This window comes from Medicago sativa, chromosome 2 (assembly GCF_051527215.1).
Source record: "Medicago sativa cultivar Bolivia chromosome 2, Bolivia_mono, whole genome shotgun sequence".
Lineage (NCBI taxonomy): Eukaryota > Viridiplantae > Streptophyta > Magnoliopsida > Fabales > Fabaceae > Medicago > Medicago sativa.
The window spans coordinates 403,864-430,197 of record NC_140750.1 but is presented as its reverse complement, the minus strand read 5'-3'; the positions used below and the strand labels follow the sequence as shown (position 1 = coordinate 430,197).

Here is a 26,334-nt window from a genome sequence, read left to right as displayed (position 1 = left end):
ATTGTTGGGATTTTGGTAACTAAATGGGTAATTAGAAGAATTTTGGGTGTTGAAAGGATTATTATTAGGATCCATTTTACTAAAAAGAATATTAAAACTTCAAAAGAAAAGCTAATAGAAAGATAATAATATTAAGATAGTGAAAAACTTCGTTTTTTTTCTGTGTCCAAATCAAATGAAACAAGATTCTATTTATAGACAAAAAAATCATGAATTTTGGTAAAAAAAAATCACTTGCAATAAAATAATTGAATTCAAATAATTTAGATGAGATAAATTCAGTCAGTAAACCAGCAAGCACCACGTGGCATGCTCTTGGCCCACCATTGCAGATTTCAACATGTTGAGTTGTTTCAACATTTCTCTCTTCCACGTACACCTCATTTTTCCTCAACTTTCAACACATCACTGCATGCTTTTTAAGTGTTGAAAATGACATTCAACACACCATTGCACTTGGTCTAAGGTTGATATGAATGACTATAGTCTCCACTGCATAGTTTATGATAAATCTTGTTAAATAGGGTATGTATACCTGTCACTTGTCAGTCATATCATTTTATTGACCGTAGTGTTGTTGTTTTTTGAGAGGTTGTTGTTGTTTAAATTTTAAAATAAATGAATGTTTTTTTAAAGGAAAGACAATTTATGGTCATAATCATTCACAAATATCTATAATAATCTTTCATTTTTTACAAAAATATTTATTATAATTTTTTTTAAGTGCATGCTAGATGCCATCATATGACATTATTATCCTTAGAAATACTTAATACGATCCTATATCAAAATCTTTTAGCCAAACACTCATAAAATACATTTATTTATTTATTATTTATTTCCACTTTCATATTTTTATTATTTATGTGAGTGTGTTTCAATAAATTGATTTTATTTAGATGTGTGACTAAGCTAGTGAATCTCTATTGCCCGTCGACTAATAGTCAACTTTTCCATTAGGGTTGGTCAATTATGTACAAACTATAACTAAATGACAAATGTAATTTAGTCAAAAAAATAATTTAAAAAGAGTAATTTTGTAAAAAAAAAAAAAAAAACAAATGTAATATTTGATCAACTAATTTTCACTTTTGGCATGAACCTCATAAACTTACACACAATTACATGGTTAATATCATTGTACTTACCTTGTTTCCAAAAAAATAAAGAAAGACATTACGAGATGTTGTCGAAAATGATACGTGACAACATTGACTTTATTAGACTTTCTTTGCACTACTATTCTCTCTTTAGAGAAAAATCCTTTCACACAAATTTTGTATAAAATGATTAAGGACGTGACAACAATCCCAAGAAAATGATCATATTGAAATCCTTAACAATCTATCACCAAATCTTCCATCATCAGCAAAGCTTCTTCTTCTGCATGGCAGTTCTTTCCTTCTCTCCAATTAAGAGAACTATCACTTTCATTGCTTGCTCAAGTCCTTCAAAAATACTTGTCCAATTTTAAGAAGGAAACTTTAGATATTATTTGTAATGTTCCCTAATCACAATATAACATGGAAAATTTATTTCATATTAACTTTTCCATTTCATTGTAATAATTCTTTGTACAGAAGGACAATGTAACAGTCAAATGATCATTGGAAATATTTGACTTTTATTTTGACCACTATAAAATAATAACACGTGATTATTTGTGATAAACCACAAAGTAAAGTAAAACTTTGCACAAACATTGGATTACTCATTTATATTTACGAAACAAAAGAAAGTATTAGGAGAGGTGAGAAGAAAACATATATATACCATAAAAGGGTAGTGCTTGATTTTTTTCTATCAATAAAGTTGGCTGCTTTAGAGGGCAAGTGGAAATAGGAAGCACAGGGAGATTTTGGCAATTGCACATTTCAATCATATATCCATCTGGATCATGAAAGAACAGCTGATCAACCTGAATATTCCACCATGCATCCTCCACAACTGCTGTTTTATACTCAATATTCATTATATTGCATCAAGGTTCTTCATTATAAGTTTCATGTCTAAGCACTGAAATGAAATATGATTTTCTTTGGGGTTGATTTCTCCTCTTTTCACCGGAACTTTATCTGACTCAGTCTCTAGTAGGTGAATGCCAATACCATAATTGAACAACCAATATTCAATATATCCATATTATATTATTATAATTATTATTAACCGAAAACTAGAAGAAATGCACCATTAGTAAGCATGAAATGACTTCATCTCGATTATTCCTTTGTACTCGTAAAATTAACAAAATAACTATACGTAAGATGTAATGTCTTTTATCATTAACTAGTTCGCTGACCCGGGCGGGCTATCGCCCGGGTCAAAAATACAACGATATCATAAGCAATTTAGGAACAATACTTGAAGGGGGATAATACATAAGAAGTATAGTGAGTTGAAGACAAAGCTAAGAACCAAAATCAAAATAATACGACGCAAAAAAGTTCGAATTGAAACGACTACAAACTGAAACACTTAGTACGGACATTTTCTAACGAACATTTTGAAACACTACTCCCTCCGTCCCGCAATAGATGATCCATTTGAAAATGTGTAATTTTGACCTAACTTACTTTGACCATATTTTTCTACTAATATATAAAGATAAACAATACTCCCTCCGTCCCACAATAGATGACCCATTTGAAAATGTGTAATTTTGACCTAACTTACTTTGACCGTATTTTTCTACTATTATACAAAGATAAATAATATCATATAAGATGTCGTTAGATTCGTCTCGGTGAGTATTTTCAAAATATCAAATTTTCATAATTTTTTTAATATATTATTCAAGATATTTAAGCTCAAAGTTATGCATTAGCATGCGTAATAAGGTCAACTGTGTCAAGTATTATAGGACGGAGGGAATATCATATAAGATGTTATTAGATTTCTATCGATAAGTATTTTCAAAATATCAAATTTTCATAATTTTTTCTAATATATTATTCAAAATATTTAAGCTCAAAATTATGCATTGACATGCGTAATAAGGTTAATTGTGTCAAATACTATGGGACTGAGGGGGTACTTTGTATGACATCCTGCCAATAGAAGCTTCAGGCGTGTGCCTCTATAATAAAGTTAACCCATAACTTGGCATTATCGATATAACTGTCTCAAAGATTTCCATGCCATATAAGTGTGAGATAGTAGGTTAGGATTGCTGATTAATCATTAGCCGCTAATCTAAATTGAAAAAAGTTAATTAGGAGTAAGTGATATACTCATATAAGCCACCGTTGGTTTCCCCATGTCAAATAAAAGCTCACACAACCATTTGACTTTATAACCCCAACCACTTTGAAAAAGCAAGTATTTCTTGTTGGAAACCGTTTCTTCTTAACTCAATCAAGTTAAAATACTTCAAATCTGTTTTAGATAAATTTTAAAATGTTGGCTGAATAATTACTCATGCAAATAACATGGTTAGGTAGACAACATGCTTAACACAATCCCCAAGTTAATCAGGTTAATTATGAAAATACTCAATAAATTTTAGAAGGTATGACACACAATCCCTCCTGGATAAGTATTCCATTGTGCCTTCATCAACATCAGCATATACTGAACACCATCCATAAAATCTTTTTATTAACTAATGAAGTCTATAGTTTATTTTTTTGACCAAGACAAATAGATACAGATGGCATTTAAGTAGCTATATTAGGACTGTTAATCATGCAGTTAAGTAATAGAAGGTTAACGATACATATCATGGCCACTCTCAGTTGATAATAATAAGACATTGGCAAGGAGATCCTGGCACTCTCACTTGAAACCAAAAGGAAAACTGACATAACCAAAATGGAGACTTAGTACATTGGCGTACGCATGTTTGCACGGGAAGCAAAGAAAAGTCCATGACTACGGTCACAAAGTGCAAGCTACTCCCTCCGTCCCATATTACTTGACCTAGTTGACTCTGTCACGTATGCCAATGCACAATTTTAAACTTAAATTTCTTTAATAATCTAGTAGAAAAAATTACGAAAATTTGATATTTTGAAAATATTAATCGAGACGAATCTAACATCTTATATGCTATATTTTGTTTTTATATATTAGTAGAAAAATAGAGTCAAAGCATGTTACATAAATAGTGCAAATATTCTAAATAGGTCAAGTAATATGGGACGGAGGGAGTAACAATGTAAAGAAAGATCTCACTCATGAACAATGCAGAAACATGCATAAAACTGTCTAAATTATACCAGTGGAAGTTAATATGGTCCAACCGCATTAGTACATTTAGAGAGAATGTGAATGGTTATTTTAACAACATTCAGATCTATTTGGACTTTTTGTGCACTGCAATAAGAAATTTCTACTCTGTAACACAACCTTTTCAGTCAATCATGATTTTTCAAACCATCACCTTTTTGCATCTTTAAAAAAAGTTGTGCCAGTAACATCTTCATACACCATTGTTCAAAAAAACAATCTTATGAATATAAATTCTCCATACACTCTAAAGTCAAATAATGCAGCGTTCTTGTTGCGATTATTTTTGAATTTTTACATATTTGACATTGAAAAATATTTTTAACATATTTTCATGGCAAAATTGAGAGTGTAATGGATAATCCTTATTAGATTAGCACATAATGCCTGAAATCATTGCATACCTTAGAAATTGCCCATTATCAATTCATAGTTTCAGCAATTAATATAAACCAAAATCCTTCATCATATCTAAGGTTACAACATAACCAACACAAACATCAAATTAGTTCATACTTATATGAATACAAACGAACACATTACACACAACATTCTTAGAAAGCATTAGGTTACACATTAACTGATTAAACATGGCATCTCACATGCTCTTCATTCCTTAAACACAACAAACAAAATGACACAAACTTAAAGTTAACACAACCAAGACAGTAGCCACCTTAAAACAAACACAGCCATACTACAAATACGATATAGGACAAAGGGATGAGCACATCACAGACAACTAATTCCTCCAAAAATACTCGAGGACACGATAGCTTGCACCACCTTGAACGGTTTCTGCAGAAGGCAGGATAGTAGTCCTCAGGACCAGCATTGGAGGTGCGCAAAGATACTTAACCCTGTTGTTCGATTCATCGGTAACACCCAATCTTATAATCTGTCCTTTACTCAACCTGTGTGCACTCGCCAGAGCTTGCCACTGACCAGAGAAAATGCAAGAAACACCTTCATCATGACAGAAATCCATGAGGACCTTCCAGGTGTACCCAAGGTAATCAACAACAATCAATTCAGTGAGCTCTGCAGGAAAAGCAGCTTGACAAAATCCAAGCCATCCCAGCTTCTGCACACAATAACCATACATAATGAAAATTAAAAGGACGTACGAATAAACCCTAAGATGCAGAATGAACAAAAATTATGATCTTTAAATGGCAATCTGATTATAACCTACCATGAGCATCAAATACAGTGTACTTACCAAGCTTCCGGTAGTAACATCAGCCTCTTTTAACTCCTTCACCAGAAGATGGGAGAATTTTGTGGGGAGAAAATGAGCATTTGATCCATATCGAATGAATGAATTTCTGTAGTCATAGGCTCTCTGATTTTCCAGCAACAATTTCTGCGGTGGATTGAATTGAGGATAGAACAACTCTTCTCCATGCATGTTTCTAAGTTCAAACATGAAAAGGTGCGCCGGTTTGCATACACGAGTGTGATCCAAGTCCCTCCAAATATTTTGTAGAACTTCTGGATTAATTCCCAACCTTCACCAAAATAGACCTTACCATTTTTCTTTTCTACTGCCACCTCAATCTCATTGTGATTTGGATCACGTATCATCACGAACGGAGCAACCTCTAAACCAAATACCCTTGAAAAGCATGCAGAAAATCTTCCCTTTTTTTCTAAAATGGCAATAGCTCATAATCAATACATCTACAATATACATTAACTTTAGATGAATGTGAGGTTTTTGACGATTGATAATCTAGAATAGTGAGTAAAAGCTACAAATAACGAAAATAGTCATAAATTTTATAATAACTCACACTGCATGAATCATATTCCATGTGAAAAGTCCTCATATGTTAACCACATCGCTCTTGACAGCAGCAACAAAGGGACCAGCATTACCCTGAACTGTAACCATCACAACAAAAGCGCCAAAATAATTTCAGCATACATAAAATTTAACACTGTCAACACAAAATTATAAGTTGGATGTTGATGAAGCACATACCTTTGACAGACACTAACAAAAGCAGCAACAGATGCACAGTCTTTTGCAAACATGTTATAGTTTTCCAACCTTGCCATTTAGAACACTTGCAACAACTAATCTTAAGACTTCATATAATGAGAGGAAGAAGATAAATGGGTGTCTTTGTGTTCATTCGTCTGTCCTCTACCCACTTAAATAGAAGAAAACTATGCACATGTTGTAATCATGATAACCCATAAACCTACTTAACGTGCTGCACCCAGTTTTTTCTTTGAATTGTCCAACATGGGGCCCAATGTATGGACTTCACAGGTGACGCGCAGAAGGGTAAATAAGTACTCCCTCCGTTTCAAAATGAGCGTCGCTTTAGCCAAAAAAATTTGTTTCAAAATGAGTGTCGCTTTCGGTTTCCAATGCAATAATAACTTTTTCTTTTCAATTGTACCCTCCAATTAATACTCAGCACACTACTTCCAAAGTATTACTTTTAAAACTAACCAATAGTTAATAAGGATAATTTGGTAAAATAACCATTCTCTTTCTTTTAATCATTGCATTTCTTAATATGTGTGTAAACACCTAAAACGACACTCATTTTAAAACGGAGGGAGTAAACATATACATGAGCTTCAAATTCTAGGGTTTTGCCGCGTGAAGGTTTTCGGTGTAAATTGGGTGAGCTTGCAAAGGAACAAATTAGGGCTAATAGGCAGACTTGTATTACTTTAATAATATTATGAAAACTGCATGAGATTTTTTTTGGACAAAACTGCATGATAATGGCCCTACATGGGAACGGTGTAGGCCACTATAGGAATGAATTTGGGAACTAAATCGTTCTCTGTGGGCCATGGTTTCAAATACATGAGAGGATAGGCTATAGTATCTACCAGCCACCTGGCCTACGATTTATAAGCTTTAATTAGTCGAACGTTTCTCTTTAGGTCACTCATTATCTCTAAGGCCCCTAAATACATCCATAGATAACTACTCCCTCCGGTCACTATTATAAACAAAAATTGACTTTTTAGGTTCATTCAATAAATAATGTATGTGACCTATATATAGACTACATACATCATTTATTGAATGAATCTAAAAAGTGAACTTTTGCTTATAATAGTGACCGGAGGGAGTATCTGGTAAAGGTGGGAATAAGTCGGGGCTAAGTCTGATTTTGCTTAAATAAGGGATAATATTTGGGTGACATTGTGGTTGGTGACATTGACCAACCACAATATCACACGTGTAATATCACACGTGTACAAAGAAACAAAAAAAATATTATGAAAGAGAAAGAAGAAAGACATTTGTGACATTGTGGTTGGTCAGTGTCACAATGTCACCAACCACAATGTCACCCAAGTGCTACCCTTAAATAAGACCTAGTTGAAAAACTAAAGTCTATAAGTCTAACTTATTAGTTTGTCAAAGGCTTTGCTTTAAGTACGGCCTGATCTTTTTAAGAGTCCGATCTAACCTATTAACATATCTTAAGTCTAATTTATACTAATAATTCTATATATAACATTTAACCTATTATTAAAAAGGCTAGTAAACATGTATTTTTTTTTAAGGAAGTAAACATGTATTTTTTTAAAAGGTTAATAAGTCAATAAAATTTTGTAAAACATGTATATCTAATAAAATTTTGTAGAGCTGACATATCTATTTTATAGAAGCTAATTAATACGCGTGTATTATATAATATAGTATATATAATTACACATACATGAGCCGACCTGATAGGCTTAGTATGCTTTTCTATAAGTCTTAGTCTGGCCCTGCGGCGAAGCTCGCAAAAAATTTATGCAAAGGCCAACTATAAAGAAGATTTTAAAAAAAAAAAAAAGACAGACGTATTAAATTTAAGGATAAAATATATTTTTAGCCCCATAAATTATAATTTTTTAGGTTTAGTCTTTAAAAAAATTATTCAATTTTTGTCTCAGTTTTTTAAAATTTTACAAAAAAAATGTTTTTAGTCTTGAATATAATCTCTAACAAAAAATTAAGGATTAAAATTAACAAATCTTAGAAACTTAACATAAAAATCGCTATTTTAAAACGTTGGGTAGAATGCATTTGAAGAACCCAATTTCATCAATAACTGCCTGTTTAGTAATAGATTAATAATGTCTTTTCAAATGTAAATAAATAGTTTATTTGCAAGAAACTCATTGTCCATTTAATTTGTCTATGACTATTGTCTTGATAATTTTTATTGTTGAAAAAGGTTTCTCTATTGTTGTTATTGAGACCTAAAGTATCAAACCAATACAAATAAATCTATCAATTTTGTAGTAGTTTTTTTACTTTATTATTTATGCTAGTTTTTGCAACTAAACTTGTTTGGGGTAATTCAATGTTTATTATTTGGGGTAGCCGGATATAAATACATACCGACTAATTCAAGAATAATATTTTTTTTTTGGGGTAGCCAAGGCTACCCCTCCCTTATGAAGGGCTACGCCCCTGGTCTGGCCTATTTAAACTAATGACCTTTTTAAAAAGTTTGAGTTTAACCTTTTTTAATAAACGAGTTAGACCAATACGAAATTTATTGACAGACGGTATGACCTATTTACACCCCTAATTCAGGGACCTAAAGAGAAACACTCTGGTAAATACAAGTACTATTTTTTTATCTTTTTATTTTTTCGAGAGGGACCAATATTATTTCTTATCAAATCTTTTTTAAATATTTTGTCGAAACTTTCCTTTTCTTTTTTATTTTATGTAATAATACTTTTCTTTTTGACAAAATCAAAAATATTCATTCATTCAAATTGAAAGAGTACATCAATATAATGCAAATTCGCTAAAAACAAAAAGGATGAATCTGTGAACGCTCACAACATCCATGTTAATAGCATAAAACGGCAAAGTACAAATGCTACACATCGGCAAAGTACAAATGCCTACACATATGACTATATTTAAATCTCCGGAATAACCATGTTTCCGGATCTGCAACGTGGATGACGCCAAAGTCATTGATTGGATTTGCACTGGATCGAAGCTGGTCTGACAATCTGAAGCGATCAAATACCTGAGAGAAACAAGAAAAACAAACAACGTCGCACAAAGACGACGAACAACCAACGTCGCACGAAGACGACGAAATCACAAAATAAAACGAAATATATGTGAAAAATCACTTATTTCAATAAAAGGAAAATAGAAAAACGAGTTAGAGGGGTGATTTTGGGTCAAAAATTGACCCTAAATCACCCCTCTTTGGTGGATGAAGGAGAAGAAACTATGGTTTTTGTAACAGCTCACAAGAGAGAAAGGAAAAAGAGAGAGTTGTATCAAACACCCCCTCTATATATGTAATAATGCTTGTTCATTTTTATATTTGGATTTGGATAATCTCATTTTTGCTGGAAATGGAATTGGAATGATTAATGTACCGTCGTCTTGCCGAGCAGTACCTTCCATTTTTGGTAACTTGTTGACATGTTTCTCAACATGCAGGGACACGTAGTTAGAACTTAGAAGGGAGATTCGATTGAAACCGTGGTTAGAGGGTGGGCCATTCGTGACTCAACCATTAAAACCTATTATTTCTCTTTTTAATTTAAAAATACCTCATTTCATTTTTCTCTTACTACCAAATCAAGGGTTAGAATTTGAGTGGAAGCTCATGTGACATGAGATTAATACTTTCCCTTCACCACATGTTACACAAACTACCCAATCTAGAGGCATATAGTAAAATATCAATATACTAATCATAAACAATTTTTTTTTCCAACCCAATAATATTCAAATCTTTCATAATATTTTTTCTTATAGTAACCATTTAAGACCATTTTCCACAACTTTTCCTAGTATAGATGCCAAATTTTTGAATAAAGAAACCAATTTTTTTTGGTCCAAGAATAAATATACAGTTTAGCAAAGGTGAAAAGTTAAACTGATTATAGAAATGATTCTAGAGTTTATAATGAAATAAGCTAAAAAAAACTATAGATTTGAGATTATTAACACGGACATGATGTCAAACCAATATCTGAAGTGGTAGTTGGATACAATTTTAATGGATGCATTTGTAATATCAACTGTGAGGCCTATTTTCAAAGATTGGATTATTTGAGTTTATCTAACGACATACATGTGTGAATGAAACTGTTAAAAAGGGTTTATAGAAACAACTCTTGAAGTATTAGCAAGTTGTTTTCAACTTACTTTCATAATAATCCATAAATCATTTTCAAACACATAAAGATCATCCTGATCAAGATTCTTGCAGTGCAATTGCAAAATCAAACTATGGTTCGTTAGTTATTTCTTTTTCACTTTGCTTCTTTAGTTTCTGAACAAAACTTTCTTCTGATTCACTCAATCACATTCACGGGTTCTTTCTTTCTTTCGGAGACGATGAAGAAGCGAGGAAGAGTCGTCAGTAAAACAAGATCACCTCAGTGATTTACCTGATTCTCTTTTACTTCACATATTATCGATTTTGGAAGCCAAATACGCCGTTCAAACATGCATACTATCCAAAAGATATACACAACTCTGGAACCATCTTCCAACCCTATCATTAGATTGCTATTACTATGCAAATCTCAAAGCTTTTACAAAATTCGTGTCTCGTCGTTTGTCTCTTCGCCAACCGTCAACATCACTACAGGCCCTCCATTTTAAGCGCACTGGTATCGTGGAGCCTCGCATACTCAAAAGAATTGTCAATTACGCTGTTTCACACAATGTTCAATGCTTACAAATTAGAGTCATTTGTGATATTCAACACTTCCCAACTTGCTTATTTTCGTGTAAAACTTTAACCTCTCTTAACCTTTCAGTCCTTCACACCCTAACCGTTTTGAGCAAACTTTTTTTCCTAGTTCTCTTGATTTGCCTGCATTAACCAGTTTGTCTTTAAAGTACTTTGTCTTTCGTGTTGGCAATAACGGTCGTGCTGAGCCTTTTTCAGCATTCAAGAATTTGAATAGTTTGATCATTAACAATTGTGCAGTTCTTGATGAACAAAACCTCTGCATATCAAGTGTTACACTTGCCAATTTAACTCTACAAACCCGTCAAAACCAATATGGCAAAATCAAGTTATCTACTCCAAATCTTGGCACCTTTGTCCTTTTTGGTATAGGGGATGTTCCTGTTTTGAAACAATGTAGGAGCAAAACCAATCTTTCTTCTGTCAAACATGCAGATATTGATGTAATAATGTGTTCAGATTATGCAAATCATTATCCTTCGGTTCTTCTCAACTTGCTTGTTCAGCTCTCTGATATCAAATCATTGACAATCTCTTCAAGGGCTCTTGAGGTACTTGAGGTCATGTTTGGTTGTTTCATTTTTTATTTTTACTTTTAATTACTTTTCTTAGTATGCTTTTTTTTAGGAAAATTGTTGTTCACACATTTGAGAAAGCTAGGGCACAGATGTAAAATACGTTTTTGCCCCCTCGGCAGTTAACTGCCGAGGAATTAAACATCCGGCTGCAGTTAACTGCCGAGGATTTCCTCGGTATTTAACTGCCGAGGAAAACATTAATGCAGACAGCAGGTTCTGCATTAATGCTAAGCATTTCCAAGCCATTTTCCGGCCAGTTTTTACCTGTAATTTTACCAGAGCATTTCCAAAGGCAATTCAAATCATACAACAATGAAACTCGGTCATCAACAAGAAAAATACAATATCTTTTACAATTGTCCATAATTAAATCAAACCGACATTTGGTTCAAACTACACAATAGTTTGAAATTCATCAAAACGGAACATAGTGTCCATAATCAAACAACACATTACAACTCATTACACATCATTAAATTAAATCCCTACTTACATTCATCACAATTACATATGGAACGAACATAAATATATAATACATTATTTTCCACCATATTCCTAAACATAAATCCGACGTCGCTATCGTCTTTAATAAGCCAAGGCATATAGCTTGCCGTTTTCCATGCGAATTCATCTCTATCTTCTCCTAGGTCTATGCATGGCATTAGAGCAGACAAGTGACGTGTATATTGATTTTCACCAAGATGCTCAAAATAAGTGTTAAGTTGTGTCTTCAAATCATCAAGAGAGTCCGTCGGTGTTATCATAACCTTAACCGTCTTTTTAAACGTGCAGTACCTAACACGCCCTTCAATTCTTGCAACCTCAGACATGTTTCACTTGACAAAAGCTTTAACAAAATAATCATAGATTAGAACAAAATTAAGTGGAATGTAATAACGAATAAATCAAATGCGTAAACATTAATAAGCTATAAATAAGTATTGCACTAGTTTCAAGTCAATAAAAGTCATATTATCATATATATCAATATAAATTACATAATGTTACTTATATATTGGCCACAAAAAATTGACATTACAATTTTGACCCCAAAATATACGTCGGTGTAATTTCTACCAAAAAAAAGAACTAACACCGACAAAAAAATCACTCCTTAAAGGCCAAGTGATTGGAGAAGATCAAGTGACATAAAATCTTCCTCATCTTCCGCAATAACTTCAAATTGTTGCTTTGGTTTTTCGGGAGTGTCCAACAAAATAGGCGCCGCTTTGTTTGATTCCTTTTGTGGTTTCGGCGGTTTGTTTCCAATTTCAATAGCCATGAGCTTTCGGAACAACTCATGTTAATCCAAATACTCATCTTCCCAAGTCACTGCATCTTCTTTCTTGTGATTGTGCCACTCCGTAGATGATGGAGGTAGTGGACAACCATTCTTCAAGTAAATAAGCACAAAGTGATTCGGAATTACCCCAAGGCACATGATGGGAGTTTTTTGCTTACCCGGCGGTGGTGGCCCTCTTAGTGGGAAAAAAGATTCCGAGTTACCAACTTCAAGATTTGTCAACACGACCACACACTTTTTGTAATAATTAGCAACAATGTGCCCCATGTCCGAAAAAGTTAACCACTTATCAACAAGATGTGCACAACTTTTTGTATTTGCGGGAGGATGTAAGCCATTTAAAATGTAGTTATAACGATCCTCACCCGCAAATACTTCAACATAATCATCTCTATGATCTTTCAATTCTGGAATAAGATGTGTACGAATCATGAGATGATTTTGTTCGGTTAAGCCCATGAACTCGGCTATATCCCGGAATCCACAATGTCCATCGCCAATAACATCCACCACTTTTTCAATAAATGGAAGCATGAAGCGTAGCATATAATCAATAGGCCTCATAACCGGGATAGCCTTAGGCTTTGGATACCGAGAAGGTGGTGGAAGTGGGGAAATTGGTGCTTTACCAAGACGAGCACCTTTTTCCTTTTATATGATGATGTTATTGGTGATGGTGACAGTTGACTTTCCGGATTTTGGGAGTCAACAACCTCCCAAGAAGAAGGGATCCGACTAGTAGATGTAATTCTTCCTTTAGACCTTGCAATGTCCACTTTTTTCTTGGCTCCCTTGGTTGTTGCTTTGTGTGGTGGTGGAGACATCATGGTGGTTTCAGGAAATGTCAATTGCCGCAAAGCCTCTTTGACTTCAAGCTTCATTTGGAAAGGGAGTTTCTTGAGACGTTCTACAATACCCTTCAACTCATCATCGACCGAAAAACCAAGTTCATTACTTTCTTCGCCCATGCGTAACCTTTGCCAGTGGTGGTGTATCTCATCCAATAAAATTGGCTTTTCTTCAAGGAGTTTAGTTGCAATTTCGCATGCACATGGTAGGCCGTAAGATGTCCTTTGAACACAACCACAAATTTCCTTGTCCATGCACAATGTTTCCCTACAACGTGACTCTTCCATAGCAATGTTATCCAAAGCATATCTAGACACATGACCACCTAAGCCGGAGTACAAAGTGACATCTTTGAATCCATGTTCCAACACGGTAACGCTCTGACCAAAGGCTGTTTGTATCGCAGTGTGTTGAAGCAACAACATGTTATGTATTTTCTCCCAACAAGTACCCAAATCACCCACACTATTGTCCAAATATTTCTTCACCAAAGCACGAGCCGATTCTACCCTATTGGTGGATCTACAACCAAGATGCAACACACGGTCTGTCCATGCCCTCACTACATTCAAGGTGGTCATGGCATATAGGCTAGGAAAGGTGGGAAATCACTACAAGCATCTTGGAACTCCACTAATGCATTTGCATATAACTCTTGAGTGGGCGATTCAACAATAGCTTTCCATGCCCTCATGATCTTCTTGACAACATCGCGATTACTCACCTCTTTCCCATCCTTTTTTCCCAAAGGATATTTACAATCTAAGACGCACCTTTGTTTAACATTTGTTTGCACATGAAAGTAACAATTCATAGCATAACTTTCCGGGAAAACAATTCCAACCGCTTTCATCAAAGACCCATCCCTGTCGGTAATAATCACCTTAGGCATATTCATCTTTGAAGTAAGAAGTTTACGCAACATTTTTAAAATCCAAACCCAACCGAATATGTCAAATCGGTCGAAGTTACCCCAACTACCTCAAACATTGGCATCTTATACATGTTGGTTTTGTAGGTGGAGTCCATAACCAAAACCGTTGGAAAATTGTTAAACAACTTAACGGATGTTGGATGAGCCCAAAAGATATATTCGATTGTAGTACTTTCACTTTGTGTTCTTGAGTAATAAGTATAGTTGTGCTCCTCCAACTTCGAGATTAGATATTGCAACGGCTTCTTGTCACCTCTATTTGTCTTCCATATTTTTTGACGTTCATTGTACACTTGCTTCACATTTGTCATGCAATGTGGTCTTTTGTTCTTCAAGTGTATCAAAATATTTCTTGGAAGCATCTTGCTCTTGGTCAAGTCACGTTCAATCTTCTTGTCGTCCTCCTTTAATCTACCGGCAAGAATGTGTCCTTCTAAAGCCGGCTCCATCGCATGGTTGTGAACTCCATTAAGAATGTTCAATCTCCATTCCTTTGTTTGCGTACTTTGATATCCACTAATCATGAACAAGCACCCGCATTTTCTTGAGCCCGTTGTCGCATGCTTCGGTTTTTTTTAGGCACTTTGTGAGCTCCACTCCTTTCACACACTAGGCGCAAAATTGGATGGATCAAGCTTGATCTTTGTGTGACAATTGTAAATCCCGCCTTATTTGCTTGACAACGTACCCACCCAAGCAATTCTTCTCTATCTTGAAACTTCACGTCGTCAGAAAAAAACCTAGTCGTGTCAACTTCGTGGGCTTGAAGTGGGAGGACACCGGGGCTAACATATTTAGAAGCTTCAACATGGACGGAAGCTCCATCAATGTTTGGTTTGACTTCAACCTTAGGAATCTTGACATCTCCGGAAATTTGGACAAAATTACGTTTTGTCTCTCCCGAAACATCTTCCGCGTTCTCGATCATTACTATAATTAAACAACACATAAATATGAATTAACAACTAACTAATGCATAAACATCAATGCCATAATGAACTAAAACAAAAAAAAAAAAAACAAACAAAGAAAAGAAAATTTTTTTTTGAAAAAATGGCAGTAGCTGCCATTTTTTCGTTCTTCAAATTTTTCCTAAGAGTTCCTCGGTAGTTAGGTACCGAGGTTTTCCTCGGCAGTAAACTACCGAGATTCCCCATGACAGGGTTCTACGTAACTGACGTAGAAACCCATTTCATAATAAAAAAATAAACCGATTAAAATGCTCAATACCTGTTTTTTTACGTCAAAAGTGTGTTGATACATCCTATGCTTGATGCTTGAATCATTTTGGAGCAAGATTTGATTAAAAAAAAATGTTGGATTTGGGTGGATTGAATGAAGTTGTATGGAAGATGATGAAAATAGTGTGTAGGGGGAGCAGATGACTGTTTCATTTGATGAAACATGTATTACTCGGCAGTTAACTACCGAGGAATTCCTCGGCAGTTAACTGCAGCCGGATTTTGAATTCCTCGGCAGTTAACTGCCGAGGGGGTAAAAGCGTATTTTACATGTGTGTCACAGCCTTCTTAGATGTGTCAACAGCAATTTTCTTTTTTTAGTTCTGTTATTTGTTAAAAAATATGACTTCCATTACAATTGATCATGGCTCACAATTATCCTTCATTGATTTAGGTTCTCTCCTTCGTTCCTGATTTATTGAAGGTTGAGTTCCCTTCCTTGTGTAACTTGAAATTATTGAAAGTAAAAGTGTTCAATTCTTCAACCATAGCACCTGATGGAATAATGGACTTTTTGCTTCAAAACGCACCTTCAGCGAAGGTTGACATCATACATGGATTAAGGTAATTGTGCATTCAACCTGTTAGACACAATTTTTTTCTGGTTTGGTTTTGCATTGCAGTTAGATTAGTTACTGAAAGTTGTCCTTGATCAGCTTGTCACTATTATATCCTCCAGTTTGCACTTTAATGTAAAAAAAAATGCAAAGACGTGAAGGAATTATATGGTTTTGTTTTGCTTTACTTTCATCTTTTTATATATACTACTAATTTATCCCTGGATTGCAGTTCATTGGTTCTTTTTCTGCATGTTATACTACTAAGCTTATTTGATGATAAACATTGACACTTAGTTTTTATGAAAATGCAACTTAGTAGCATTGCTATTAGAATATACTTTCCCCTATTGTAATTGAGTTACTTTGCAATGTTGGTTGGAATCATATAAGCTTACCACTTTGCTTGTGGATCACAATTAGTACTATTCTTATAATTTGCACAGGTACTATTTGTTTGGCTGATTATTTGTATTTACTTCTTGCAATAATAAAGATGAGAATAAATCTAGCAAACATGAAAATCTATCTCTTCTCTTTTTGTGTAGGTTAGATGCTGATGGGTTGACAAGTGATCAGTGATGTAATCGTTGCTGGAGTGGCAGCTTGCTAAGATTAGGAGCTTTGGATGGTTAGTGCATGCCTGTTAACTTTGGATTTCTAGTGGCCGCTCTTTCGAAGCAAGAAAAATAATGGAGCTGGTTCTTTTGTCAGTTTTTAGTATTCTGTTAGTTTTATGCCACGGGGAATTTATTCAGTGGCAGCTGCTGTTAATTTTCTGCAGAATTATTTCTGCATAAACTGTATAAGTAGGGTGTGTCTTGGGAACTGTTTGTTGGAGTCACTGCTTTTACATTTGCATCTGTTTAGAATTTATATCCTTTATAGTGTTTGAGTGTGTTTATTTTACTTTTTCTGGTACAATTAGTGTGTTTATTATTTATTATTTACTATATGTTACTATGACATCTGTGTCTGTAAAATATGTTATTTTTCCTCTAAGGCTTCAAGATAGGTTAGAAATTATGTGACTTGCTTACTATAAATCTCTTTTCATGCTTTTAAGGAAAATATACCAACCCCCTTTGCTGAAAAGTGAGAACAAATAACAAGTAAATAAAGTCAATAATGAACTTTTCAGGATAATTTGTTTAACTTTTCCTTGATTGAACGGTGTAAAGTTACTCCTATTTATTTCTTCTCATTATCTTGATATAGTGTACACATGTATTTGAACTAACATGAAACTTTTTATTTTACAAAAAAATAAAAATAAGAATGAAACTTCACTTTTTTTTTTTTTTTTTGTCTCAAAGCTGCTGCTGACTTGATATGTTAAGAAACATAAGTGAATCAGTACAACATTTTTCTCATTGAAACCTGAGTTCAAAGTTTCCAAATGTGCTATCCTCTGCTACTTGAACTTGTCCCTAGTCGCCTATATCTATTTACGAAAGATTATTTTATAAGCTACAACAAATATAATAATCCACAATAAATATCGTGAGTAACCAATTTCTTGACAAATTTTGGAACCGGCAAAATCTCCGTTCCTTTCACATTCAAGGAGTCTTCAAATTCTGAGTTTCTATCAACAGTTATAACTAGCTGCCACTGTCAGTACCTTTTTGGCAAGTTAAACGGAGAGGGAAAGGGATGGACATCATAGTGTAGTGTAGGCATGCATGAATCATCATGAGGACAAAACATAAGGAACAAGAATGATACTATTCCTTTCTTCTGTCATTCACCTGAGGCTAAAACAACAAAAACATCATCAAGGGACCATTTTCTTGGCACAGATTTTTCTGAAGGGTTGATAATAGCACGCTCTTGGTTGGCCAGGCGATAGCCTATAACAATCTCCTTTCTTGTACGACCCCTAATCATTATATCATAGAAACAGAGCTCCTCCTGGTCAAATAAATAGAACTCTGCTGGCTTGATACACATCTCGTTTCCCTGCCATAAGTGCACCACAATTCCAATATTATATGTCATTTTGATCTTGTAATCCAAAACCATATAAAATAAACAAAAACCTCAAAAATGCTAAACTAGCAGTTTCACTTTAACAGAAATTCATTTAGAGAATTGAAATTCAACAGAAATCCATCAACTAGACGAGAAGCGGCAAACATAAGTTTAAATGAAGGCTACCTCCTCCGCAAATAATTCCTCAAGAACACGGTTGATTTGCTTGTCTTCAGCTACCATAGCTAGTGCCATGCTAACCAGCTCATTGGATAATACATAATCACTTATTCTGGACACAGAAACTAGATTTCTAGTCCTAGAATCCAAAATTTCACTAATTATAATTGATTTATCTGAAGCTTGCTGCATTTCGCGGATCCATGAGTTGTGAGAGAACCCAGATAACCTTAAAGAAGTTGACTTTGTATCTCGGTATGGTAGACGTCTCGACTACAAAAAACAAAAAAAAAGAGGCGTCGGATGGGGATGGTTTTCCTTTCAAATAAGTTCACAAAACAGTGCGACAGTAGCCTTATATGAAGATCATGACACTGATATGAAATGCAGCAGCGGTTACCTGTATATCACGAATGAGCAGAAGAGTAGCAAGGGATCTTGAGTCAGAATGAGCAACAGAGTCCTCCACTGACTCATCTGCAAGAATAAGGATCTGTCCTCTTAGAGTTAGTATACAGTTGAAGAATATTTTCCGTTGCTTAGTTTAACTGTCCTGAATCTGAAGAAATTATATGACATTTGAATTCCTACTTCAACATGCACTTTGGCCATATTTATATGTTGACAGCATTTTTATTTTGTCCCGTCCACCAGTTACATGGAGGACACCTTTTTTTAATGATAGTTGCACAATGAGGTAGAATAGAAGCATAGTCAATTTTCAATAATCAATTAGCATAAAATATGTTCAAACTCTGAACATTCACTTGGACATGGTGCACAAATGCTAGTTTATGCATTTCAAGTCAAGCTATAAAATATGGATAAAGAAGATTTCAAGCTTACAGAATCAAAGGTCTCCAATGGAAGACTCTCGAGGTGCCGCCTAATGACAGCATTTCCCTCCCGGTGGACAAGCTTTATGTTCTCTAGTCCAAAAACGTCAAGTTCACCAGCAGCAAGTTTCTTCTCTCTTTCCTTTTCAGGAACTTCATTGAACATCCAGAGTTCTGAACCAGGGGCCAAGAATGCTTCTAAAACCTGCAAAACAATAATGATGAAGGATATGTTAAAAGATTATGAAGCAAGAATTTTGTTTCATTACCACAGTATATTGTATACACCAAAAGGGTTAAAGAACATAAAATATAAGGCATTGGTCGAGTCTAGGAGTAATACACAGTGCAGTTTCTTACTGAATACTATCTTAGTTTGCGTATGATTGTCATAAAAGTGCTGTTTTGATGTTTACATAAACTATTACAAGTCAAAACATCAAACATCAAAAGTTATCCAGTTTAAAAGGCTTTAGGTGCTTTCTTTCAACAACAACAAAAAAAACTTCAGGTACAGTAAATTGGACAATTTTTTTTTTTTTTTTGCGGTCTATAGGAACGCTATTTGGTTAGGGATTAAATCACCAGTTTGCGGAGGCTTCAAACCGACTGGAAGCACTTTGTGACCCAGGCAATGATGCGGAAAAGAGTATTACATCCAAAGGTTGTGGGCTTGGAGACACTTGATAATCTTACAAAAGAAAAATACCAATTCTAATTATTCTTGTTAAGAATATAGAAAGCTATTGAGGAATCGTTGAACCTAAAATCAAGGATGAATTGGTGATAAGGCACCTTTGGATAAATTTGAAAAAAAAAATGAAAACACTCATGGATCTTCTAAAAGAAAATTAAAAGTATCAAAAGTTACTCTTTCAAGCTTTTTAAGAAAAACACTAAAACTTCCCTAAAAAAAAACAGAGAAGAAAAACACTAAAACTGTATTGTTTTTTCTTTTTTAAAAATGTATTGAACTGTCATAAAATTTCTTGATAACTTTTATTGAAAATTAACTTTTCCTATGAAAAACCTGAGTAAACAAACCCCTAGGTAGAGACTTGAATGAGGGATGTTTGGCAGAAAAATCTTCTCATAATATTCCTATAGCATCTGGTATTGAATTGAGGTTTAGGTTGAGGCCAATTGATTAATACAGATTTTGCTTCCGCCCATAGCCTTTCTACATCCAATCTATCCCTCACACTTCCAAAGTCTTATGCTCTAAATTTTTAGCAAGTTTTAAGATTTCTTTCCAAATTTAATATTGCCTACTCATTATTTAGTAGATTTGATGAAAATGAAAATGAAAAGTCTTCCAAATCATTGAGCAATTAGACGGTGAAACTGATCCTACAATGTCTACAGAGAGATTATCCCTGTGCTGTTATTTGGTGACATATCTTGTCTCCATAAATTGATAATGATAATCACAAATCCATTCCATGTAGGCATAGTAGATCAATTAGATGAAATGTATTCGATCACATGAATCTTATGTGCTTGGCATATGTTGTAGCTAATTCTGTATTTCCAAATACAACCTTTGAGAGTGTCAAAACTCAATCTTCTTTAGTAATAATTCCACAGTATTAGAAGTTTGAATCTTCTCCTAGAGAGAATCTATACTGTTGTAGAGAGAATCTAGTTCATGAGAATGTGATTTTGTATTTCTGATTCTTGAGAATGATTACAAAGACGGGTGAATCCATTTCTAGATTCCCCAATAGGATGAACCTCACTAATATCCTATGTGTGTAGAGTATCATAAGCTTCTATACACTAGCAGTTAGTAACAACGAGTATGATCTCCTATAGATTAGTGTAAGCTAAGCTAATGGGAATTTTTCTCGTTCCTTTAATATACAGTAGTCAAGATCCTTTAAATGTAGCTTGATTTGACCTATTTTATGTTTCTTGAAAGGGTAAATCAGTTCTTACACATCAACATGATAGTGCATAATAGCAATAATGTAAGGATATTTAAGGCAGTAATATGGAATGGACAAAATTTAGGGAATTACCATGATCATGTCATCAATGTCACGGCGCCAGCCACAAAACAATATCTTCTCTGGATATTTAGGGGGATCACGTATCCTAGGGAAATAGCCCTTGCGTACCTATACAAACTATACACTATTAAAACATGTCATATGAAATGCTGGCTTCTTGCTACAAAAGTGTGTTGTTTTTTTTTTTTTTACGCAACAAAAATGTATTGCCCAAGTCACCCATGGCTATGATCACTAATTTAATGAATCCAAGAAAATGCGCTAGATATACAACATTCTAAAGTTATTAGCATATTTTCCAAATTATTCTAACATTAAATGGATCCAATGCTGAAAGGCTAGCTAGAACAGAAAGATGACCTCTGGCAGTGGGCCTGGAGCATAAGTGTCATCATCCTCGGCTATGACAAGGACTTCGTCACCATCTCTCAGAACATAATTATCATCTGGATTTATGACAATCTTCCCACCATCTGCAGCAACCTTAACTCCACACGGTATTGCATCAGGAAATGAAATTAATATGTCTTTGAAAAGAAGATCATCCAGTTCAGGCCATCTTTTTATGTAAAACTCGGCATTCTCAAATCCTAGAATGTCCTCCCATATCTGGCCAAGAGAAAAAACAAATGAACAAACAAACACGGTATGATACCAAGTTTAGGTAACTGGAAACCGGATGTACCGGTGAAGTCATTAAGTCCATAACATTTGAGCCACTACCAGTTTCAGTAATGCTTAATAGAGGGATTGAGTTATTTGAATAATAACCTGTGCAAGGCCAGGCTGCAGAGCACACTGAATCATCAAACGTCCAATTACATCATGTGCAACAACTGTTTCAATGAGTTCTCCACCAACAAGTTTCACTAAGGGTTCATTGTCAAGGTCACTCATCTCCACAACAACATGCCCTCTTAAGCCCTCCTTTACACCAGCTAAGCTAAGAACAACTCTCAAAGCACGTGCATCACTCTGGAGACAAATTCCGAGGAAAACACTGACTAAGAATAAGTTCCTATGCAAGAATTAGTCACCAACAAAACAACAAAAGGGTGATGAATATAGCAACTGACCTGATCTGCATTTTCGTCCGCAGCTAAAACAATGATTGCACGTGCCTTTGAAACTGAAACCTGCAAATAGATAATGAAGAACTAAGAATGATCACATAGACTATGCTAAGAGTTATCCTTTCTATGAATAAAGAACAAAATACCACGGCAATACCTTCTTTAGGTCAGCAAGTATAAGTGGACTGCCACTTCTACATATTACAGATGTCCCCATGAAATCGAATTCGAGCTTTGCAATATCCATTTCCATTTCCTCCTTTTCCTTTTCTGCAAGCACCACAATAACACCACCACCAACACTCTTATTGGCTATTGCTAGCTGCTTCAAAAGTGAGCCCTGCAGTAAAATATCACTATCAGCTTTTTTGTGTCATATTTATCAAGAAAAATACATAATGCACTCAGATGAATGGCCCTCGTCAGATAAACTAAATTCCTAAACATCAAATTCTAATTCAATTTCAAAAACTCAAAATGTTTCTAAGAAAACCAATGAGGGGATTACCAATTTGTCACTCCAGCCAAGGATGAGTACATGGTTTCTTTCGATGACTTCACTCTTTCCTTTTCTAAGTGAATCAACCTTCTCCGATATAGCATCCGAAACAAGCCCAAGCATCATGGCAAATATAAGCATGCCACCCGCACTAATTGAGACAGAGACGATTCTCTGGCCGGTTCCTTCTGTTTCAGCATGATTTCCTGCGTCAGCTACATAAGTCCAAGAATGCCAAAGTGCTTCAGCCATGCTACCGCCAGTAACCGCATACAATGCTAAACCACCAAATGCTATAAGAAAGAAAGTTGCACAAAGAAGTGCAAGTAGCTTTGCATAAGGATATATGGAGAAAAATACATCTACCATGTAAGCAACTCTCTTCTTTAATGGTACATCCTCCTTGTTACTTTCTGTTCTCCTCAAGAAATTAATTATTTGAGGAAGATAATCAAGATATTTGTACAATACAAAAGGCAAAATCAATGTGAAAAGCACAATATACAAAGCAATTGTTCTACTATCTGCATTATCATCATCATCAACCTCTTCTTGTATCGATGTTTTTCCATTCCCAGAACAAAAATCAATTTGACCACAGAGTTGAAGTTTCATATCCTGGAACCAAAGAAATTGAATTGATAAAAAAAATAAAATAATGGATCCAGTCCAACACAAACAAGGAATCTAAAGGGTGCAATCAATAATACCTTGAGTTTGGCAAGTTTGTATTGTAAATAAGCTGAATAGGGTACAAGAATAATACAACTGATAACTAACTGCAAATAATAATAAAATCAAATGATTGAAAATGAAGTATGAATATAAACTTAATAAAGGGTGAAAACTGAAAAAGTTAAAAAGTAATAACTAACAAGATAGAAGATGGGAGAGGAGATAGAGTGTTGTTGTTGTTTGGTGATGGAGGAAGAGGAAGGTGGTGGAAGAAGTGAGGAGGTGGTTTTGTTGTAGTCGGAGCGGGGACGGGGATGAGGAGGAAGAAGGTTTACAGGAGGTTTGGGGGGAGGAGGAGGAGGAGGAGGTGTTTGTCTTCTTTTTCTGGAGGTGCTGCCAATGCCAAGGAAAGAAGGGTAGTTCCATTGTTGTTGTGAGAAATCAGTCTTAGTTGTTGAAGATGAAGATGAAGTTCCTCCAATTCCATTGTTATCATTGGGATTGGGAGGAGTAACAGAAACTCTGAGATTGAGAGAAGGAAGTGTCTTTGTCTTCTTCAAAGGTGGTTTGTTCATCATCATCACATTCAGATTCGATGATTCTTCATTGCTCTTTGCCATTTTCTTTTCGAAACAAACAAACAAACAAATATAGATACAGATTCCTCTTTTATAGTACTATGTACTGCGTGTGCTGGGTTGTGAAACCGATGAAGTGTACTTTGTTGATGTTGGAAAGAGAGAGATCTTGTCTTTGTGTTCGTCCCAATTTAAGGAACTTGTCTTTCTCTGTGTCTCTGTCTCGGTCTCAGTCTGAGTCAAATATTTTATTCACTTGTGGGGACATGATGACTTGGATCTTCAATTCATTTCATCACCTCTCTCTTTTGTACTCGCTGTAAATCAATCAACTACTAGTCCTAGTACTAGTAGTAATTTGAAGTTCCATCGTACAATTAAAGATGATTTTCTCAATAATTGTTTCATTTAAAATTTAAATTTGAATTTTTTTTTAATGAAATTTATTAATCATTTAAGCTCAATTATTTTAGTTATGGACAAATTAATTGTATTTTGTTCCAATGATAAATTATAATTAATATAACAATAATTAATCCTATCGTGGTATAGTTGTTGTATTGTAATTATTTCACTTTTATGTGAAATATATTAAAAACACCAATTTTAAATAATTGTTTATTGATAAATTTTTGATTCGTGATTTTTTTAATATTTATCAATAACAAATATTTTCTATTGTTCCCTAAAAAAAACTATCATAAAACAAATAATAACATTATGTACAGTTCTTATTCTATATAAATGATAAATATTTATCCTTTTTTAATATTTATTGATAACCAATTTGTGCCTCGTGGTTTTGTTATGTACCAATGACAAATATTCTTAGTTTTTTTTTAAAGAAAAAATTGCTCCAATTGTCTTTTAATTTATTTTATTGTATTCTTTATGCTTTTTAGTTGATCTTTGGCGTATTTGTGAGCTTCTATTTATTCTCTTAAAAAAATCCACAAGACAAATCAAACTAAATTTTCTTTAAAAAAAAAATATACTATTAAAAGGCCAAATTTATTAACTCGTGATTAGATAGAAACACAAGTTAAAAGTATTTAGCATTGTTGTTCTCCGCTCACCCTCAATAAGAGTTAAATTGAGATTTATAGGATCTGCATGAGGAAAGCTTAAATGACACAATTGATATAATTAAATTGTAGAAGTATACATCATTGTTAGGGTTTCATAAACCCTACACCCTAATTTATATATGACAATCTTTGCCTTGAAAACATTGAAATAGAAAAAAGAACAAACAAAATTTTTCAAAATTAAAACATGTTTTAAAATATTTCATATAACGTGATAAAAATGTATACATTTTTAAAAGGATACTACAATTATATTGTTTATATAAAACTTAAGGACATAAGTCTTTATTCTGCAAATCAATATATGACAATCTTTACCTTGAACACATTAAAATAGAAAAAAGAACAAAAAAAGCTTTTCAAAATTAAAACATTTTTAAAAATATTTCATATAATGTGATAAAAATGTATACATTTTTAAAAGGATACTACAATTATATTGTTTATATAAAACTTAAGGACATACTCTTTAGTCTATACATCATCTAAAAAATATTTGTACGAGTGAGAATCATGTGCTAAACAAATAAACATCAGAGCATGTTACACACATATAAACATAACTTGTGCAAGACACGAACATATAAATCAATTAATATCCACAAAATACATTAACATGATCATTAAACTCAAATCATATCATTCCTCACATCGTCTATGCACACAACGCACATTATGATGTGATAGACTTATCAATATAGAAAATTATTGTCAATAATGTAATGCATGCCCGGTGAATTAACATGTATAGTCATGGGGACTCAGTATGCAACATGATGTCACAATGATGTTATACTTTTACATAATATCATTCTAAACATGTAATAAGATACTATTACATAAAATATTTATTAAAGAGTACGGATACCCGTGTGCACGAGCATCATTATTTATATATATATATATATATATATATATATATATATATATATATATATATATATAGAGAGAGAGAGAGAGAGAGAGAGAGAGAGAGAGTATAAAATGAGAGCACTTTTAAAATGAGAGGTGAGA

General features: G+C 34.0%; 2 protein-coding genes and 2 pseudogenes across 6 annotated transcripts; 1 reads left to right on the top strand and 3 right to left on the bottom strand.

Annotated features, from left to right (window-relative positions):
• Positions 1 to 1,336: 1,336 nt before the first annotated feature.
• On the bottom strand, positions 1,337 to 2,142 carry LOC146943334 (glyoxylase I 4 pseudogene; annotated as a pseudogene).
• A 2,500-nt stretch (positions 2,143 to 4,642) lies between these two features.
• Positions 4,643 to 6,161, bottom strand: LOC146943333 (uncharacterized). 2 transcript variants are annotated; one of them, XM_085747817.1, is made up of 3 exons: positions 6,024 to 6,160; positions 5,450 to 5,879; positions 4,643 to 5,311 (listed from the first exon to the last, which is right to left on the bottom strand). In XM_085747817.1, exons 2-3 carry the CDS (start codon positions 5,654 to 5,656, stop codon positions 4,970 to 4,972), a joined length of 549 nt encoding a protein of 182 aa, XP_085603943.1. In that variant the 5' UTR covers positions 5,657 to 5,879; positions 6,024 to 6,160; the 3' UTR covers positions 4,643 to 4,969. The 2 variants fall into 2 exon arrangements, with proteins under 2 accessions (XP_085603943.1, XP_085603944.1); XM_085747818.1 differs by having other exon boundaries at positions 5,450 to 6,161.
• A 3,445-nt stretch (positions 6,162 to 9,606) lies between these two features.
• Positions 9,607 to 17,296, top strand: LOC146943332 (F-box/LRR-repeat protein At4g14096-like; annotated as a pseudogene). Its single transcript, XR_015027984.1, has 4 exons — positions 9,607 to 9,629; positions 10,589 to 11,494; positions 16,243 to 16,412; positions 16,954 to 17,296. The product of XR_015027984.1 is annotated as an F-box/LRR-repeat protein At4g14096-like (transcript).
• Positions 17,297 to 17,551: 255 nt separating this feature from the next.
• Positions 17,552 to 24,399, bottom strand: LOC146943331 (ion channel protein). 3 transcript variants are annotated; one of them, XR_015027994.1, is made up of 12 exons: positions 23,855 to 24,399; positions 23,690 to 23,758; positions 22,989 to 23,597; positions 22,638 to 22,820; positions 22,484 to 22,543; positions 22,179 to 22,382; positions 21,768 to 22,016; positions 21,417 to 21,515; positions 19,406 to 19,600; positions 18,960 to 19,036; positions 18,566 to 18,832; positions 17,552 to 18,367 (listed from the first exon to the last, which is right to left on the bottom strand). XR_015027994.1 is itself a non-coding variant. In XM_085747815.1 (12 exons), the coding sequence occupies exons 1-12, from the start codon at positions 24,272 to 24,274 to the stop codon at positions 18,149 to 18,151; spliced, it is 2,667 nt and encodes an 888-aa protein (XP_085603941.1). In that variant the 5' UTR covers positions 24,275 to 24,399; the 3' UTR covers positions 17,552 to 18,148. The 3 variants fall into 3 exon arrangements, 2 of the variants coding, with proteins under 2 accessions (XP_085603941.1, XP_085603942.1); XM_085747815.1 differs by having other exon boundaries at positions 18,960 to 19,052; XM_085747816.1 differs by lacking the exon at positions 21,417 to 21,515 and having other exon boundaries at positions 18,960 to 19,052.
• Between the last annotated feature and the right edge of the window lie 1,935 nt (positions 24,400 to 26,334).